This window comes from Rana temporaria, chromosome 3, assembly GCF_905171775.1.
Source record: "Rana temporaria chromosome 3, aRanTem1.1, whole genome shotgun sequence".
Taxonomy (NCBI): Eukaryota; Metazoa; Chordata; class Amphibia; order Anura; family Ranidae; genus Rana; species Rana temporaria.
The window spans coordinates 482351610-482370450 of record NC_053491.1 but is presented as its reverse complement, the minus strand read 5'-3'; the positions used below and the strand labels follow the sequence as shown (position 1 = coordinate 482370450).

Sequence of the window (18841 nt, the reverse complement as noted above, 5' to 3'; positions counted from 1 at the left end):
ACCGGTCCATAGGAGTGAATGGAAGGTCCGATCAGGTCCTCCTGAAAAACTAGCAGGCGGATCTGACTCTTTTTGTGAAAGGGGCCTTACCTGGATTAAAAAAGTACAGAAAATGTTTTTTAAAAATCTAAATTTTTAGCCCTGACCATAATAGATATAGAAAAAAAAATGTACAAACAAGGCTGGTTAGGGTAAGTAGGCAAGAGTTGAGTATGGGTTCAGGGCCGTCTCACACCAGAGCGTGGTCCAAAAATGAACTGCCCTTGCTGTCTGTTCCAGGTGCCAATACTTTGTTAATGCAGGGCACCAGATCGCATGGGACAAGGTCATCCACAGTGCCCAGGGCAAAGAAGCCAAACGGCACCCCACCCGAAAGGAAGTATTGGTTATTCTGGACAAACCATCCTTCTTTAAGGTCTCCCAACAGCGCCAATTCAGATACCTGGAGACACCATGACACACGAGACAGGTTATGCATTCGTGTGGTACCTCATTTTACTGAAAAAGTCATACAGTATATATATTGGTTTACAGACCAATAGAGAGGGGAGGGGCTGATTTATGGTTACATGACTACGAAACACAACAGGTTTTGTTCATCACTTAACAGAAGATGGATACCTGGTCATAAAGGTTGCCTGAGGTTAAAAAGCCGGATTCCAGGCTTGGCCAACAACAACATAATGGGGGATGTGTTGTTATACAAACATTCTTACATACCTATACAGATACATAGGGATAAAATACAAGAGGGAATATACAGTTAAGCCAGGCATAATACATTTCAGATGGCGGCGTAATTCATATAAATTATTACAATTATTTCACCCCCCTCCTTCATGTGGGAACTTAGGGGATGTTACCCCCAGCAGTGATCTGATTTGTCAAAATGCCTTGTATCAGAATGAGTTCACTGGCGCCACTGTCCATACAGTAAACCGCTGCACCCGGGGCAGCCTCCCCTCCTGCCCACCTCTTGTGTAGGCCCTGTGGAGGTTTAGGAGATATTTCCAGCACCTACAGGTAAGACTTAATATAGGCTTACCTGTAGGTAAAAGTGGTTCTACAGGGTGTACAACCACTTTAATGGGTTGAAAATCGCACTGAAGGGGAACGCACAGAAATGCGCACCAGGTTCCTGCGTGATTCTGGTGTGAACTGGCCCTCGGTCGGAAAGGGAGCTGTTAGTGAAGGCCCAATCAGCTGTGTCTGAGTCATTCCCCACCCAGCATCTCCACGTACACAAAGGGGCGGGGATGCTTGTGACATCATTGACCTAATATGAACATATGACTAATATAAGGAACCTTCTGCTAAAGATTACTACATCTACAACCCATGATACATTAGTGTGATGGTCAGTGAGAAGAATGTTCCTTACACCTCTGCTCATTGGGAAGAATTACCCCCTTACAGATATCTAAAAAGACCTAAGGTAGGGTGACCAGACATCCCCAGTTCCCGGGGACTGTCCCGGAGCCAGCCTGTCTTTGGATTTGTCCCCGGATTGCAGTGGCATGGGGGGCATCTTGTACTCTCGCCCCGAGTGCAACATTTGGGGGGGGGGCGCAAAATCATTACTGTGCCCCCCCAAGTGTGCTGTGTTGTCCCCCGCCCAGGGACTCCTGTGGTCCAGCCTGTCACCCCATGATCCCGCTGGTGCGGGCGGCCTGTGTGTGTGAACAACGGAGGGTAGGGGTGGTGCAGAGTGTACGGTGGCTATTAGAGAAGCTCTTGGCAGGGGATACTGAGGAGCAGCTGGGTGTCGGAAACAGAACCTGGTGCTGGGGAGCCCTGCTCCGATGGATTATCATGGAGGACAGCAAAATAAACTGATCTACACTGTTCATGGGGGGGGGGGGGGGTGTAGTGGAGGAATCAGATAGGTAAGAGTAGTGGTCAGTATAGAAATCAGGTAGGTCAGTGTAGTGGTCAGTGTAGAAATCAGGTAGGTCAGTATAGGAATCAGGTAGGTCAGTGTAGTGGTCAATATACGAATTAGGTAGGTCAGTGTAGTGGTCAATATACGAATCAGGTAGGTCAGTGTAGGAATCAGGTAGTTTAGTGTAGTGGTCAGTATAGGAATCAGGTAGGTCAGTGTAGGAATGAGGTAGATCAGTGTAGCGGTCAGTGTAGGAATCAGGTAGGTCAGTGTAGGCATAAGGAAGGTCAGTGTAGGAATCAGGTAGGTCCATGTAGTGGTCAGTGTAGGATTTAGGTAGGTTAGTGCAGTGGTGCAAATTTCTTACCTTGTCCCGGGCGCTGACAACCCACACTACACCACTGACTGCATATATAATTCGAGAAAAATATACGTATAAAATAGTTTACCATTTGCCAATAAAATAAAAATGGCCCCGGATTTTATTTGAAAAATCTGGTCACCTTAATCTAAGGTGTCATTGGGAAGAATGATCCTTACACTTGTGGTCAGTGGGAAGAATAATCCTTACATGTGTGGTCATTGGGAAGAATTACCCCCTTACAGAAATCTAAAAAGATCAATGGTGTCAGTGGGAACTTATCCGAGAGGCAGAAATTGCTCATTGCTCAAGGAACCTCTAGCAACCTCTGGAGGAACCCTAGATGACCCTGCTGTATAGTAATGTCCCATATGTGTTTTAGGATTCCAACCTCGGCGCAGTATTTTGTTCGTGAGCTGGGATGGAGGAGAGTTTGGAAGTATCGGGGCCACAGAATGGCTGGAGGTAAGAGACCCCATAGTATATAATGATACACTGTATCCCTCTAATAACGCATTGTAACATTATGGCATTGTGTGTATATTGCAGGGGTACCTTAGCATGCTGCACCTCAAAGTCGCCACCTACATGAGCCTGGACACCCCACTTCTAGGTAACACCATTCACTGTTCACATTTTGGTGGATTGAACCTTTAAGGCCCCGTACACACGACCGAACATGTCTGCTGAAACTGGTCCGCGGACCAGTTTCAGCAGACATGTTCGGTCGTGTATACGGCCGATCGGACAGGTTTCCAGCGTACATTTGTCCGCCAGACCATTTTCGAGCGGACAAATGTTTCTAAACTTGCTAAGAAACATGCCCGCTGGAATCCTGTCCATCGGACATGTTCGGTTGTGTGTACAGACTTACCGTACATGTCCGAGCGGCCGCCATCCTTCGCATGCGTCGAATGACTTTGACGCATGCGTGGAAGCATTGAACTTCCAGGGGCGTGCACGTCGTCGCGGCGACGGAGCGGCCTCGTCACCGCGTATCGTGTACGCGCGGATTTCTGTATGATGGTGTGTACAGCCATCATACAGAAATCTCCGGGCGGGTATGTCCGGCGGACCGTTTTCATCGGACATGTTTGCCCGTGTGTACAAGGCTTAAGATGTAGAAAGCTGACCGCTATTCGCTGTACTGTGTCACATGACTACTTTCATTTTTTACAGGTGATGAAAAGTTTGTAGCGAAGTCCAGCCCCCTGTTCAGGAGCCTAATAGAGAACATCATCAAACAGGTAAGTGAAGAGAGGACATAACTAAAAATGGAGAAGATTGTATACTTCTTTCTGTACAGGGGGCAGCCGTGGCGACTCAGCGGAGAGGCGTGGCTGTGACCGTATCCTCTACTGCAGTGGTCATCAACCCTGTCCTCAGGGCCCACTAACAGGCCAGGTTTGCAAGATAACTGAAATACATCACAAGTAATACCATTTGCTGCTCAGTGATTGCAGTATTCTAGTCTGCATCTCCCCAAGGTAATACATAAAACCTGGCCTGTTAGTGGGCCCTGAGGACAGGGTTGATGACCACTGCTCTACTGCACGGGGGCAGTCATGGTAGCTCAGCGAAGAGGCATGGTTGTGACCATATCCTCGCCTGCACAGGGGCAACCATGGCGGCTCAACGGAGAGGCGTGGTTGTGACTGTATCCTCTTCTGCATGGGGACAGCCATGGTGGCTCAGCAGAGAGGCGTGGTTGTTACCGTATCCTGTCCTGCACGGGGGAAGCCATGGTGGAGAGGCGTGGTTGTCACCGTATTCTATCCTGCAGGGGGGCAGTCATGGCAGCTCAGCAAAAAGGTGTGGCTGTGATCGTATCCTCTCCTGCACAGGGGCAACCATGTTGGCTCAACGGTGAGGCGTGGTTGTGACCGTATCCTCTCCTGCACTGGGGCAGCCATGGTGGCTCAGTGGAGAGGCGTGGCTGTGACCGTATCCTGACTTGCATGGCGGATCAGCAAAGAGGCGTGGCTGTGACCGTATGCTTTCCTGCATGGGGACAGCCACGGTGGCTTAGCAGAGAGGCGTGGTTGTGACCGTTTCCTCTCCTGCATGGGGGCAGCCATGGTGGCTTAGCAGAGAGGTATGGTTGTGAACATTTCCTCTCCTACATGGGGACAGCCATGGTGGCTTAGCGGATGTGACAGACTTGGACCCTCTTATGTCTAAAATCATCCTATGTCCACTAGGGGCATAGGATGACTGAGAAATGATATCTTGGACTACCTGGATTATTCCAGGATATCTGTAAAGAACTATTTACTGGTTGTTGATTCTGAACTCAACGGGTTAATTGTAAGAGTGACTCATTCATAAAGTTAGATGCTAATGTCCTTGCCTCCAGCCGTGCTAATTGACCATGCTATTGTGTGAAGATGTCCTGTGTTTACACTTATGATAATGTGCATTGTATAGCAGGTGAGCGGAGACGGGACGTCCACTCTAAAAGGTCATATCTGAGTCGCCTAGTCTGGGTAAATGATTAGTTAATTAGCTCATGTTAATTTATGTTCTGGTTACCTCCTCTTTAAACTGTATATAAGGTTGCATTCTTGGTTCTATTAAACACTCCATGTTTAGCACACAAACAAGTCTCGTCTCGTTGTGTCGTTGTGTGTTGAGGGCAGTTGGAATATCTGATATCTGTATCAAGACTGATAGGAAGCGGTATATGACGGAAGCACTCAAGCGGAGTGTGGGACGTTCCGTTACAGCGGAGAGGCGTGGTTGTGACCGTTTCCTCTCCTGCATGGGGCAGCCATAGCGGATAGGCGGAGAGACTTGGTTGTGACCATTTCCTCCCCAGCAGCCATGTCGGCTCAGTGGAGAGGCATGGCTGTGACTGTATCCTCTCCTGCATGGGGCAGTCATGATGACTCAGTGGAGAGGCATGCCTGTGACTGTATCCTCTCCTGCACGGGGCAGTCATGGCGGCTCAGCAAGGAGAGGCATTGCTGTGACCATATCCTCTCCGGCAGCCATGTCGGCTCAGCTGACCATATCCTCTCCTGCACGGGGAAGTCATGGCGGCTCAGCGGAAAGGCATGGCTGTGACTCTATCCTCTCCTGCACGGGGCAGTCATGGCGGCTCAGCAAGGAGAGGCGTGGCTGTGACCATATCCTCTCCTGCACGGGGCAGTAATGGCGGCTCAGCAAGTAGAGGCGTGGCTGTGACCATATCCTCTCCTGCACAGGGCAGTCATGGTGGCTCAGCGGAGAGTCATGGCTGTGACTGTATCCTCTCCTGCAAGGGGCAGTCATGGCGGCTCAGCAAGGAGAGGCGTGGCTGTGACCATATCCTCTGCCGATTTGGCTGCAGTGACATGTGAGAAATTAGGGTTTATATGACATCTATGCAAACAGTTCACCATGTACTGATGGAGACCCTCCCAATGTCTGCATTTATTGGTGGAGATTATATACATTAGATTAGATAATTAGTCACTTTGATCCCTTTAACCTGCACAAACCACAATTAGTGAAATAATTATTGGTGGAGACCCTTCGAACAGCTGCAATGACCTCCTGCCCTCCATGTCATCCTCTCCCTTCCTCCTTATGCCTCCATACTACTCAAAGTGGACCTTTCATTAACTACAAATCTGCATGAAAGAATCCATTCCTGATAGGTCACAATATACAGAGACACCACCATTCTTTAAAAAAGCTCCACCTTTCATCTGTCCGTCTCTTCCAGGTTGACAATCCGCGTCAGAGCAAGCAAAGCATCTATGAAAATGCAATATCGTATGGGGACTTAAATTCAGAGGTGTAAGTCACTGCCAAGTATTTGGACCAGGAGCACCACTAATTTTACCAATCTCTGTACACAAAATAGAAATAATAATAGCTTTTATTTGTACTTTTTACCCTCAGATTTGCCCCACTTGCGATGGACACGGGCAGCTTTGCCTTCACCGCCTTTGCCGGAGTTCCCGCACTGGAGTTATCATTTGTGGAGGTAATCTTATCATGACTAGTGTTGCTCACGAATATTCGTATTCGTAAATGGAGTCGCTCTACAAGAATAAAAAATATGTCTAGTGACAAGACATGTGGGCAAATTATAAAATAAGCAAGCGCAAATAACTTGTGAAATACACAGTGAAACAAATATATAAAGAAATATAGTCCCAATAATAGAAAAATAATCTTTCATAAAAATGTCTTTGATATGTGAAGTGAAAAAAAGTCCAAAGCATGCAGCATGAACGTGTTCAATCTTCAAGGTGTTTGATTGACAAACGGCTGTGACAGATGGATAGAGTAAAGAATCACCACCAATGCAAAACACTTTTTATTTTCTATTGTAAAATATCAAGAATATTCTGAGCCAATCAGAGTGCTCCTTCCGCATTTGCCGAATATTCGCAATTATTTTGTATTGTAAAATATCAAGAATATTCTGAGCCAATCAGAGTGCTCCTTCCGCATTTGCCGAATATTCGCAATTATTTTGTATTGTAAAATATCAAGAATATTCTGAGCCAATCAGAGTGCTCCTTCCGCATTTGCCGAATATTCGCAATTATTTTGTATTGTAAAATATCAAGAATATTCTGAGCCAATCAGAGTGCTCCTTCCGCATTTGCCGAATATTCGCAATTATTTTGTATTGTAAAATATCACGAATATTCAGAGCCAATCAGAGTGCTCAAACCGCAGTTATCGAAAATTCGCAATTATTTTCGCATTCGCAATAGCGAAAATTCGCAATAATTTCTTTTCGAAAAAATATCACGAATATTCGAATTTAGCGAATATATCTCGAATATTCGACTATATATTCGAGATATATCGCGAAATCGAATATGGCGTATTCTGCTCAACACTAATCATGACCCCCTGCTGTATTAGTTGTGGGTGCTGAACACTAGAAACTCTTTACTTTACTCTAAAATCTGAAATTTAATTCCATTTTGCAACTTTAATGACCGTGATCCGATCTTGATCCAACTTTGAGATGAGTGTGACTTGTCCTTTGACCAATAAAAACAATTCCTTTGATTCTGGTATGGCTGAAACCTCACGCCAAATTTATTTAAAAATAAATGGGAGGGTGTCCCCCCCCAAATCCATACCAAGCCCTTCGGGTCTGGTATGGGTCTTGATGGGGAAATCCCATAACAAAATGTAAAAAAAAAAAAAAATGGTGTTGGGTCCTCCCTCAAATCCACACCAAGCTCTTTGGGTCTGGTATGGATCTTGAGGGGGAACCCCATAACAAAATGAAAAACAAAAAAACAGCATTGGGTCCACCCTCAAATCCACACCAAGCCATTTAGGTCTGGTATGGATCCTGAGGGGGGACCCAATGGGAAAATGTAAAAAAAAAAAAAACGATGTTGGGTCCTCCCTCCAATCCACACCAAGCCTTTGTGTCTGGTGTGTATCTTGTGGGGGGACCCAATGGAAAAATGTAAGAAAAAAACAGCATTGGGTCCTCCCTCAAATCCACACCAAGCCCTTTGGGCCTGGTATGGATCTTGAGGGAAAATCCCATGACAAAATGTAAAAAAAAAATGACATTGGGTCCTCCCTCAAATTCACACCAAACCCTTTGGGTCTGGTATGGATCTTGAGGGGAAATCCCATGACAAATTTTGAAACAAAATATGGGTTCCCCCTCAATCCATACCACACCCTTATCCAGACATGCAGCCTGGCAGGTCAGGAAAGGCAGGGACAAGCAAGCGTTTCCCCCGTCCTGAATCATATCAGGCTACTTGCCCTCAACATGGAGGGGGTGGGTTGATGGAGACAAGGGCCTCTTCCCCACAACCCTGGGCTGAGGTTGTGGGGTCTGCCGGCAGGGAGCTTATCAGAATCTGGAAACCCCCCTTGCCCCCAGATCACAGCCTCCCCCGTGTAACAGTTCTTACATTATATAACTATGGGGCATGTACATGCGGTGACATAACTCGGAGACCCCCCCCCCCCATAGCTATATAAGAATTGTCAGACACGGGAACTGACAGAACAGTGGGAGCATTTGGCGGGGAGGAGCGTTTTTTTTTTTTTTTTATCAGGTCGGGTATGGATTTGGGTTATTATCGTAACAATCAGTTAAGACGCTGATCCGACTTGCATGTGACTTCCATTCAATTCTATGGGCTGAAATGGGACAGAAGCCTGACCGAAGTAGTGCAGGAACCTTTACCAAAGTTGGACCGACACAAGTCGGACCAGATAAGACAGCTCTCATAGGGAACCACTAATTTTGACATGTAATGCGACTGGTGTTCTCAAAGTTGGAGCGAACCTCCTTCACCCTCTCCCACAAGGAGTACAGTTTTTATTCTGGATAAAATGACTTGTGTGTAGATATATATAATTTGTAGACAAAGTTTTGCTTCACAATACTCATGTTGGGATTTTCTTTCAGCGATCAAACCCATACAAGTATCTGGACACCAAGATGGACACGTATGACAATCTGAACATTGTTATGGGTGGTCGATTACCAGCGGTGGCTCTGACACTGGCACAGGTCGCCGGTCTGTCTCTGATGAAGCTGTCCCATGACCGGATCCTTCCTCTGGAATACACGGCCTATAACACGCTGCTCCTAGAGCATCTGCTCAGCCTGAGAAAGTACACCAGCAAGCTAGAGGTGAGTCTTCTCACATCAGATCTACACTCATCGGCTACTTTATTAGTTATACCTTGCTAGTCCGGGGTTGGACCCCCTTTTGCCTTCATTCTTTGTGGCATAGCTACAACAAGGTGTTGGAAACGTTCCTTAGAGATTTTGCTCCATAGTGACATGATAACATCACACAGTTGCTGCAGATTTGTTGGCTGCACATCCATGATGCCAATCTTCCCATTTCACCACATCCCAAAGGGGTTCTATTGGATGAGATGTGGTGAGTGTGGAGTCCATTGGAGGACAGTGACCTCATTGGCATGTTCAAGAAACCAGTGGTGAGATGATTGGCGCTTTGTGCATTATCCTGCTGGAAGGAGCCATCAGAAGATGGGTACAATGTAGTCATAAAGGGATGGACATGGTCAGCAACAATACTCAGGTAGGCCGTGGTGTTAAAACTATACCTAATTGGTACTAAGTGGCCCAAAGTGTGCCAAGAAAATATCCCCCCCACCATTACACCACCACCACCAGCCTGAACCGGTGATACAAGACAGGATGGATCCATGCTTTCATGTTTACACCAAATTCTGACCCCACCATCTGAATGTCGCAGCTGAAATCCAGACTCATCAGACCAGGCAACATTTTTCCAATCTTCTATTGTCCAATTTTGTGATCCTGTGCCAATTGTAGCCTCAATTTCCTGTTCTTAGCTGACAGGAGTGGCACCCGGTGTGGTCTTTTGTTACTTTAGCCCATCTGCTTCAAGGTTGGATGTGTTGTGCGTTCACAGATGGTATTCTGCATAAATTGGATGTAACAAGAGGTTATTTGAGTTACTGTTGCCTTTCCATCATCTGGTACCAGTCTGCCCATTCTCCACTGGCCTCTGACATCAATAAGGCATTTTCCTCCACACAACTTCCACTGACTGGATATTTTCCTTTTTTTGTACCATTCTCTGTAAACCCGAGAGATGGTTGCACGTGAAAATTCCAGTAGATCAGCAGTTTTTGTAATATACTCAGACCAGCCCGTTTGGCACCAACAACCACCATGCCACGTCCAAAGTCACTTAATCCCCCTTTCTGATGCTCGGCTTGAACTTAAAGTTCCCGTTAAAAAAATAAAAAATAACAAACATGTTATACTTGCCTCCACTGTGCAGCTCGTTTTGCACACAGTGGCCCCGATTCTCATCTTCTGGGGTCCCCGCGGCGGCTGTCTCGGCTCCTCCCCGCATCACATAACCCCCAAGGGAGTTAGCTTGTGGGCGCGCTCTCCCGTGTGCCATAGCCGCTGACTGTATTACACGGACCCACCCCCCCCCCCGGCGCCACAACATTGCATGGCTGCGCTGCCATCAATCTAGCAAATCTAGCCAATCGACAGCCAGATTCCGAGGAGAAGAGGACGCCGGGGGACGATTTGGGGCTCAGGTAAGTAAAACGGAAGGGCTGGGGGGGGGGGGGGGGCCGTCATTGCCAGGTTTGCATAGGATGCATGAAGGTGAGAAAAAGCAAACCTTTACAACCCCTTTTAAGTAAGTCATCTTCACCTCATCTAGATGCCTAAAATGCATTGAGTTGCTGCCGTGTGATTGGCTAATTAGCAATTTGTGTTACCAAGCAATTGAACAGGTGTACCTAATAAAGTGCCCGGTAAATGTTTGCTTCCAGTAATGGGAGTTATGGGTAAGAATGGCACACAAAATGTTTCGGTCAGTTTGTGCTCCTACAGGACAGTCCAGGACCTTTGACATTGGACAAAGGGTTACCATAAAACTTTGTGTGTCTTTCAGCCTCAGGGTCTGACCCTTTCCTGGTTGTACTCGGCACGCGGGGATTATGTGCGAGCAACGGACAGACTGAAGAAGGCAATTGCAAATTCCGACCTCCACAACGAGAAGATGATCCAGTTCTTCAACGTGCGCATCATGAGGGTGAGTAACATCGTCTCTCCGTATAGGACAGTTCTCTTTACCAAGTAAAGCCGGCAGATCGGAGTGTTCTTTCAAAAATACATCCTTTATTGGCTACATACACTATATCCACTTCAGCTCCGGGCCTTTTCTGGCACTTTTTGTGTAACAATCAGTATTTTTGCAAGAAAATGTCTTAGAACCCCCAAACATTCTATATGGCGAATAAATCTATATAGAGAATAAATCATTTTGCATTTTTTTTTTGTTTATGTCATACGCTATTTACGCAGTAGTTTTTCATATGCAATTTTTGAAAAAAAAAGGCCACATTAAAAAAATCTAAATAAATAACCATTTGCCTACTGGGCACTTTTACCCCCTTCCTGCCCAGACCAATTTTCTGCTTTCAGCGCTGTCGCACTTTGAATGACAATTGCGCAACCCTGTACCCAAATGACATTTTTATCATTTTTTATCATTTAACACAAATAAAGCTTTCTTTTTGTGCTATTTGACTACCACTGGAGTTTATTTTTTGCGCTACAAATTAAAAAAGACAGAATTTTTTTTTTTTTTTTTAGTTTCTGTTATAAAATGTTGTAAATACTGTATATACTCGAGTATAAGCCAACAGAAATATAAGCCGAGGCACCTAATTTTACCACAAAAAATGGGAAAACGTATTGACTTGAGTATAAGCCTAGGGTGTCCATCTGCATGCCTCACTGTGCCCATCTGCATGCCTCACTGTGCCCATGTGCATGCCTCACTGTGCCCATGACTAGACTGACGTTTAACATGGCAGTCTATGGAAGAGGTGCCCGGCTTTGAAAAATTGGTACTCCCCCCCTCATATGTCCCCCAGACAACAAACTTTGCACACGTGTAGAGGAGAAATAGGGCTACATGTGTGCCAAGCTTGGGGTCCAGGGGACCTACGATCGGCCAGTACCGGGTCCCCAAAGTCTGGGAGATCAGGCACAAAAAGGTGACTCGAGTATAAGCCGAGGGGGGCATTTTCAGCACAAAAAAATGTGCTGAAAAACTCGGCTTATACTCAAGTATATACGTTAAGTTAATTTTCTCCTTCACTGATGGGCACTGATTTTTTATATATATATACTGTATGTATATATATATATATATATATATATATATATATATATATATATATATATATTTTTAGCAAAGACTCTGGAGAATACAATGGCAGTCATTGCAATATTTTATGTCACACGGAATTTGCGCAGAGGTCTTTCAAATGCGTTTTTTTTTTGAAAATACACTTAAATAATAATAAAAAAAAATACGTAAAGTTAGCCTAATTTTTTGTATAATGTGAAAGATAATGTTTTGCCGAGTAAACAGATACCTAACATGTCACGGTTAAAAATTGCCCACACTCATGCAATGTCGACAAACTACAGTACTTAAAAATCTCCATAGGTGACGCTTTAATTTTTTTTAACAGTTACCAGGTTAGAGTTACAGAGAAGGTCTAGTGCTAGAATTATTGCTTTCGCTCTGATAATCTCGACGTGCGATTTGAACACTGTTTACATTTGTGTGACTTACGTATTCGTTTTCTTTGGTGAGTGAGCACGTGGGAAAGGGGGGGGGGCGCTTTAAAAAAAAATCATATTTCTTTACAGTCTCTTTAACCACTTCAATACCAGCCACCATCATATGACGTCCACAAAGTGTCTCTACCATCCAGAGTGGACGTCATATGACGTCCTGGACTTGAAGGGGGATATCTGAATGATGCCTGCAGCGAGAGGCATCATCCAGATATCTATCTCTTGTGCCGGCGATTCTGCACAACATAAGAATGATCATAGCGGTGGTTCCTCCGCTAGATCGTTCTTACAGGCGGCGGGAGGGGACATCCCCCCCCTCCCGCCGCCATCCGGTGCTTCTCCGGGCTCTCCCGTGCCATCGGGGGCCCGGAGAAAGAATCGTCCGGCGCTGGCAGGAAGCATAGAGATGACTGGTGACCAGATGGTCACCAGTCATCTCTATGACCGTCGGAGGACCCCGGCGTGATGTAATGACGTCACGCCCGGTAAGTAAACAAAGCCGCGATTGCGGCTGTAAACCACATTATTCATGAGATCAGTGAATTTTTTTCACCGATCTCATGGTTTCCAGCCTGGAGGAGAGATGTGAGGTCTTATTGACCCCCCGCATCTCTCCATAAAGGGGACCTGTCACACACATTCCTATTACAAGGGATGTTTACATTCCTTGTAATAGGAATAAAAGTAATAAAAAAATAAAAAATAAATAAAAAAAGTGTAAAAAAATAAATAAATATGTAAAATAAATAAATAATAATAAAAAAAAAATTAAAACGCCCCTGTCCCCGGTAGCTCGTGCGCAGAAACGAACGCACACGCAAGTCCCGCCGACATATGTAAAAGCTGTTTAAACCACATATGTGAGGTATCGCCGTGTGCGTTAGAGTGCCAGCAACAATTCTAGCACTAGATCTCCTCTGTAAATCTAAACTGGTAACCTGTAAAAAATTTCAAAGCCTTGCCTATGGAGATTTTTAAGTACCGAAGTTTGGCGCCATTCCATGAGTGTGCACAATTTTAAAGCGTGACATGTTAGGTATCTATTTACTCGGTGTAACCTAATCTTTCATATTTTACAAAAAAATTGGGCTAACTTTACTGTTTTGTTATTTTTTTAATTCATGAAACAATTTTTTCCCCCAAAAAAGGCGTTTGAAAAATGATTGCGCAAATACCAGACAAGATAAAACGTTGCAATGACCGTCGTTTTATTCCCTAGGGTGTCTGCTAAAAAAAAACATATATAATGTTTGGGGGTACTGCGTAATTTTCTAGCAAAAAAAATATGATTTGTACATGTAGGAGAGAAGTGCCAGAATAGGCCCGGTATGGAGGTGTGTATAAAAGCCCGGTATGGAAGTGGTTAAAAAAAATAATAATCTGATCACTTTTATTGCTGTCACAAGGAATGTAAACATCCCTTGTGACAGTAATAGGTGGTGACAGGCACTCTTTGTGGAGGGATCGGGGGTTGAAAAGACCCCAAATCCCTCCTTTGCACTTAAAAATGCAAAAATCTGCATTTTGGAATACTGTAGATTTTTTTTTTAAATCAACACCATTGGCAGCCGGGTAAACCTGACGTGACGGCGTGACGTCGCTTTCAGGTTACAACATCGGAGACCCGGTCAAAGCCAATTCCGGCTTTGTGCGGGACTCCGGCCAGCCAGCGGACGTGCAGCATGGTCGCTCGGGTCTCCTTGCGGGACAGGAGACCTGGCCAGAGCGGCGGGAGGGGGGGGATGTCTCTTTGTGATAACGGCCGAAAATCCTATATTACAATAATAACTATATATATTAACAATATATACTATATATAAAGTGCTGTGTAAATTGTATAAGTACCTGAAATAAATAAATAAAAATAGTTGATCAGATAATAAGAATAATGCAAGGGAAAATATCCCAATAATGTCAATAACACACTCCTTGTAGGTTCTTGGAGGTTGAAGAAATCTCTGTAAAATATATAAATGAACACCAGAGGGCACTAATCTGAGTGTTATAATAAGACTACATCTCAAATGAACACCAGAGGGCGCTAATCAGAGTGTAATAATAATACTACATCTCAAATGAACACCAGAGGGCACTAATTTGAGTATAGCAATATATTATTACTACAATCAGTTTTTTTTGCTATAAAATTACTTGTAACCCCCAAGCATTATATATATATATATATATATATATATATATATATATATATATACACACATATATATTTTTCTAACACCCTAGAGCAGTGATGGCGAACCTTGGCACCCTGGATGTTTTAAAACTATGCTCATGTACTCTGTAGTGTAGATGAGCATCATGGGAAACGTAGTTCCAAAACATCTGGGGTGCCAAGGTTCACCATCACTTCCCTAGAGAATAAAATGGCAGTCATTGCATACTTTATGTCCCACCGTATTTGCGTAGCGGTCTTACAAGTACACTTTTTGGGGGGGGGGGGGGAAATACACTTTTTTGACTTAAAAAAAATAAGGCAACAGTAAAATTAGCCCAATTTTTTTTTACATTGTGAAAGATAATGTTATGCCGAGTTAATTGATACCCAACATGTCACGCTTCAAATTTGCGCCCGGTCTTGGAATGGCGACAAACTTCTACCCTTAAAAAATTTCCATAGGCAATGGTTAGAAATTTCTACAGGCTACATGTTTAGAGTGACAGAGGAGGTCTAGGGCTAGAATTATTCCTCTCGCTCTAACGATCGCGGCGATACCTCACATGTGTGGTTTGAACACCGTTTTCATATGCGGGCTCGACTTACGTATGCGTTCGCTTCTGCGCGCGAGCTCGGTGAGACGGGACGCTTTGACAATTAATTTTTTTTTCACATTTATTTTACTTTTTTCTTTTTTTTTTGACCCCCAAATTTTTTTTTGGCTCACTTGTATTCCTTTTTCAAGGAATGTAAACATCCCTTGTAATAGAAAAACAAGCATGACAGGTCCTCTTAAATATGAGATCTGGGGTCAAAGAGACCTCAGACCTCATTTGGGGGGCGGGAGACCTCACATTTACACTAGAATTCACAAAAAAAAGAAAAAAAAATTGAAATGTATTTTTTTTGGGTTTCAATAAAAAAAAAAAAAATTCCCCTTTAAGAGCATTGGGCGAAAGTGACATTTAACATCACTTCCACCATCCAATGCTATGGAGCCGAGTGGGGGCCATCTTTCCCTCACTTGGCTCCAGGCTTTGGACGTGACAAGACCCGTTCGTCTCAGCCACTACCGGCGGCTCCGGTAAGCGACGGAGACGACTGGAGAGCGGCAGGAGGTGGAGGACCCCCCGATTAAAAGCGATCTTGTGGCGAATCCGCCGCTGAGACCACTTTTATCTGAAAGCGGACCGCCCGCTGAAGAAGAGGATACCGGTGCAGTGTCACATTCCGCTCCCTATTACAGAATGCTGCGGAAGTGACGTTTTTTCGCCGCCATCTTGCTACACCCCACACTCCTGGACAGTAAAGATAGAGTGTGAAGGGGCAAGCGGACATCTTGTTACACCCATCAGAGTTTTAGATTTGAGACTTATTTTCAACACAAAACGGAGCTTATATGCTTAAAGACAGTGGGCCGGATTCAGAAAGAAGATACGATGGCGTATCTCCTGATACGCCGTCGTATCTCTGAGTCCGGCCGTCGTATCTATGCGCCTGATTTATAGAATCAGGTTACGCATAGATATGCCTAAGATCCGACAGGTGTAAGTGACTTACACCGTCGGATCTTAGGCTGCAATTCCAGGCCGGCCGCTAGGTGGCGCTTCCGTATCTTTTACGCGTCGGATATGCAAATGAGCATTTACGCCGATTCAGAAACGAACGACCGCCCAGCACTTTTTTTTTACGTCGTTTGCATTCGGCTTTTTTTTCCGGCGGAAAGTTACCTCTGCTATAGCAGGGGTAAGTGCGGCGTATCCTATGTTAAGTATAGCCATCGTTCCCGCGCTGAGTTTTGAATTTTTTACGTCGTTTGCGTAAGTCGTTCGCGAATACGGCCGGACGTAATTTACGTTAACATCGAAACCAATGACGTCCTAGCGACGTCATTTGGAGCAATGCACGCTGGGAAAATTCGCGGGCGGCGCATGCGCTGTTCGATCGGCGCGGGGACGCGCCAGATTTAAATTGTACACGCCCCCTAGCCGCGGAATTTGAATTCCGCCGGGGGATTTACGATACGCCGCCGCAAGTTTAGAGGCAAGTGCTTTCTGAATTAAGCACTTGCCTCAAAAACTTGCGGCGGCGGATCGTAAATCAGATAGGTTAGCGGATCTTTAGATCCGCTAACCTATCTGAATCTAGCCCAGTATTTGGAAATCCAACGGACTGTTTAAATGTTAAATGTTGAAAGCAGCAGCAAACCTGATGACCTTACATGGTTGCTCATGTCACAAAACAACTCTGATTTTCACATTTAACATCTAAACAGTCCGTCGGATTTGAAAACACTGGGCCAGATCCTCAAAAGGGATACGCCGGCGTAACTGCTGTTACGCCGTCGTATCCCTGTTCCTAACTATGGAACTGCTCCACAGAATCAGTTTTCCATAGTTAGGGAGAAGATCCGGCATGTGTAAGGGACTTACACTGCCGGATCTTAGGATGCAGTACCGCATCCGCCGCTGGGGGCATTTCGTGTCGAAATGCCGCCTCGGGTATGCAAATTAGCACTTACGGAGATCCACGAAGCTTTTCAGCTTCGTTTTTTCTCCGTAAGTTTTAGTTTGCAAACGCAAAATTAGGGCTGCTTTTACAAAGTGTAAACTGTTTACACCTTGTAAAAACAGACCCTTCTGTCCAGCGACGCGATTTTTTTTTTGATTTGAATTTTTTTTTTCGCGCCGTATCTTTTTTTTTTTTCCCGACGCAACTTCATTGACCCGTCGCAATCCACAAAGCTCGGCGTAACGTAATTTCGCGCTATGCACGTCGGGAAAATGACGTCACGAGCATGCGCAGTACGGTCGGCGCGGGAGCGCGCCTAATTTAAATGGGAATCGCCCCCATGAAAATAGGAACGCCTTGCGCCGGCGGAATTTAAGTTACACAGCCAAAAATTTCTAGGTAAGTGCTTTGTGGATCGGGCACTTAGGTAGAAATTTTAAGGCAGTGTAACTTAAATGGAAAAAATTAAGTTACGCCGGATCTTTGTGGATTACCCCCACTGTATTTAAGCCTATAAGCTCCGTTTTGTGTTGAAAATAAGTGTGAAATCTAAAACTCCGATGGGTGTAACAAGATGTCCGCTTGCCCCCTTCTCACTATCATTACTGTGCAGGAGTGTGGGGTGTAGCAAGATGGCGGCGACGGAACGTGACTTCCGGAGCGTTCTGTGATGGGGAGCAGAATGTGACAACACAGGCGTCATGGCAGCTATCTGCTGCCATAACAACGGTATTTGTCTTCAAACAGCTGCTGTGTAATGACGGTGGGCGGTCCATAAGTGGTTTAAATAATTTTGCAAAAACATTTAATTATATAATTGTGTTGAAGTTCATTTAAAGTCCCACGGGCTCTTGGAATGTAAAGCCAGATAGTATCTACTCACTCTTGTGTTTTTTTCTCTTGAAGGTGGAGTTCTACTTCCTGTCCCAGTATGTGTCCGCCATCAATTACCCGTACCGCCATATCCTCATCGGGCGAGGCGATCACACCTTGGAAGCCTTGATGGAACAGCTCAGCCGGGAAAACATTGACAGCAGCGAGCTGCGCAAGCAGATCGCCCTCTTCACCTGGACCCTGGTGGGAGCAGCCAACGCCTTGAGCGGGGAGGTTTGGGAGGTCCAAAGGAATTTCTAGATCAGGGGAGCTTGTCAAGTCAACATGCACCTATAGGCTGCCAGAGCTCAATGCTGGACCCTTTCTACATCCCACCCAGCAACCAGTCACGGGGGTCCCCCCGTCTTCATAATTTATCAGTGACAGTGATCACTATAAAGGTTTTCTTTCTTTCTTTTTTTTGTATCTGCTGGCTGCTCGTCCCATTGCTGCTGCTTTGCCATACACAAGTGCCAGGATGAAGTCATGTTTATCAGCGACAGGGCTCGTTATAAATTACTGTTACGACTTCATTGCGTGGTGCCAACCGGTGCCCACCTATTGCTTAAGCAGCTTTTGCTATGAATTCCGGGAAGGGCTACTTAAAGGGGCCTTTTGTTATAAAAGATCGACCAAATAATTAGACATTTGCACTGCTTAAAATCTCGTTCATTTTCGTTTTATTCATTTTTTAGCTTTTTTCGTAAATTCTTGAGTTTTTGAATTTTCAAATTTCCAATTTTCTAATTTCCGAGTTTTGAACCTCCGAGTTTTTACCTTGCAGGTAACCATGGTTAACAGAGGACGCACCACCCTCCTTTTAAAGCTCCCAGTGTGTTATTCTAATGCCGCGTACACACGGTGGGAATTTCCAATGGAAAAAGTCCAACGGGAGCTTTTCATCGGATATTCCAGCCGTGTGTATGCATT

At 45.0% G+C, this 18841-nt stretch overlaps 1 protein-coding gene across 1 annotated transcript in view; it reads left to right on the top strand.

Moving 5' to 3' along the window:
• The window catches only part of TFR2 (transferrin receptor 2), a gene marked incomplete in the record, with an annotated part of 102313 nt that extends 83735 nt beyond the window's left edge, over nucleotides 1-18578 (top strand). The window contains 8 exon segments of the mRNA XM_040347026.1: nucleotides 2626-2708; nucleotides 2793-2856; nucleotides 3423-3490; nucleotides 5953-6026; nucleotides 6132-6216; nucleotides 8641-8868; nucleotides 10652-10792; nucleotides 17945-18578. Of these exon segments, the coding sequence (XP_040202960.1) occupies nucleotides 2626-2708; nucleotides 2793-2856; nucleotides 3423-3490; nucleotides 5953-6026; nucleotides 6132-6216; nucleotides 8641-8868; nucleotides 10652-10792; nucleotides 17945-18172 (971 nt within the window).
• Between the last annotated feature and the right edge of the window lie 263 nt (nucleotides 18579-18841).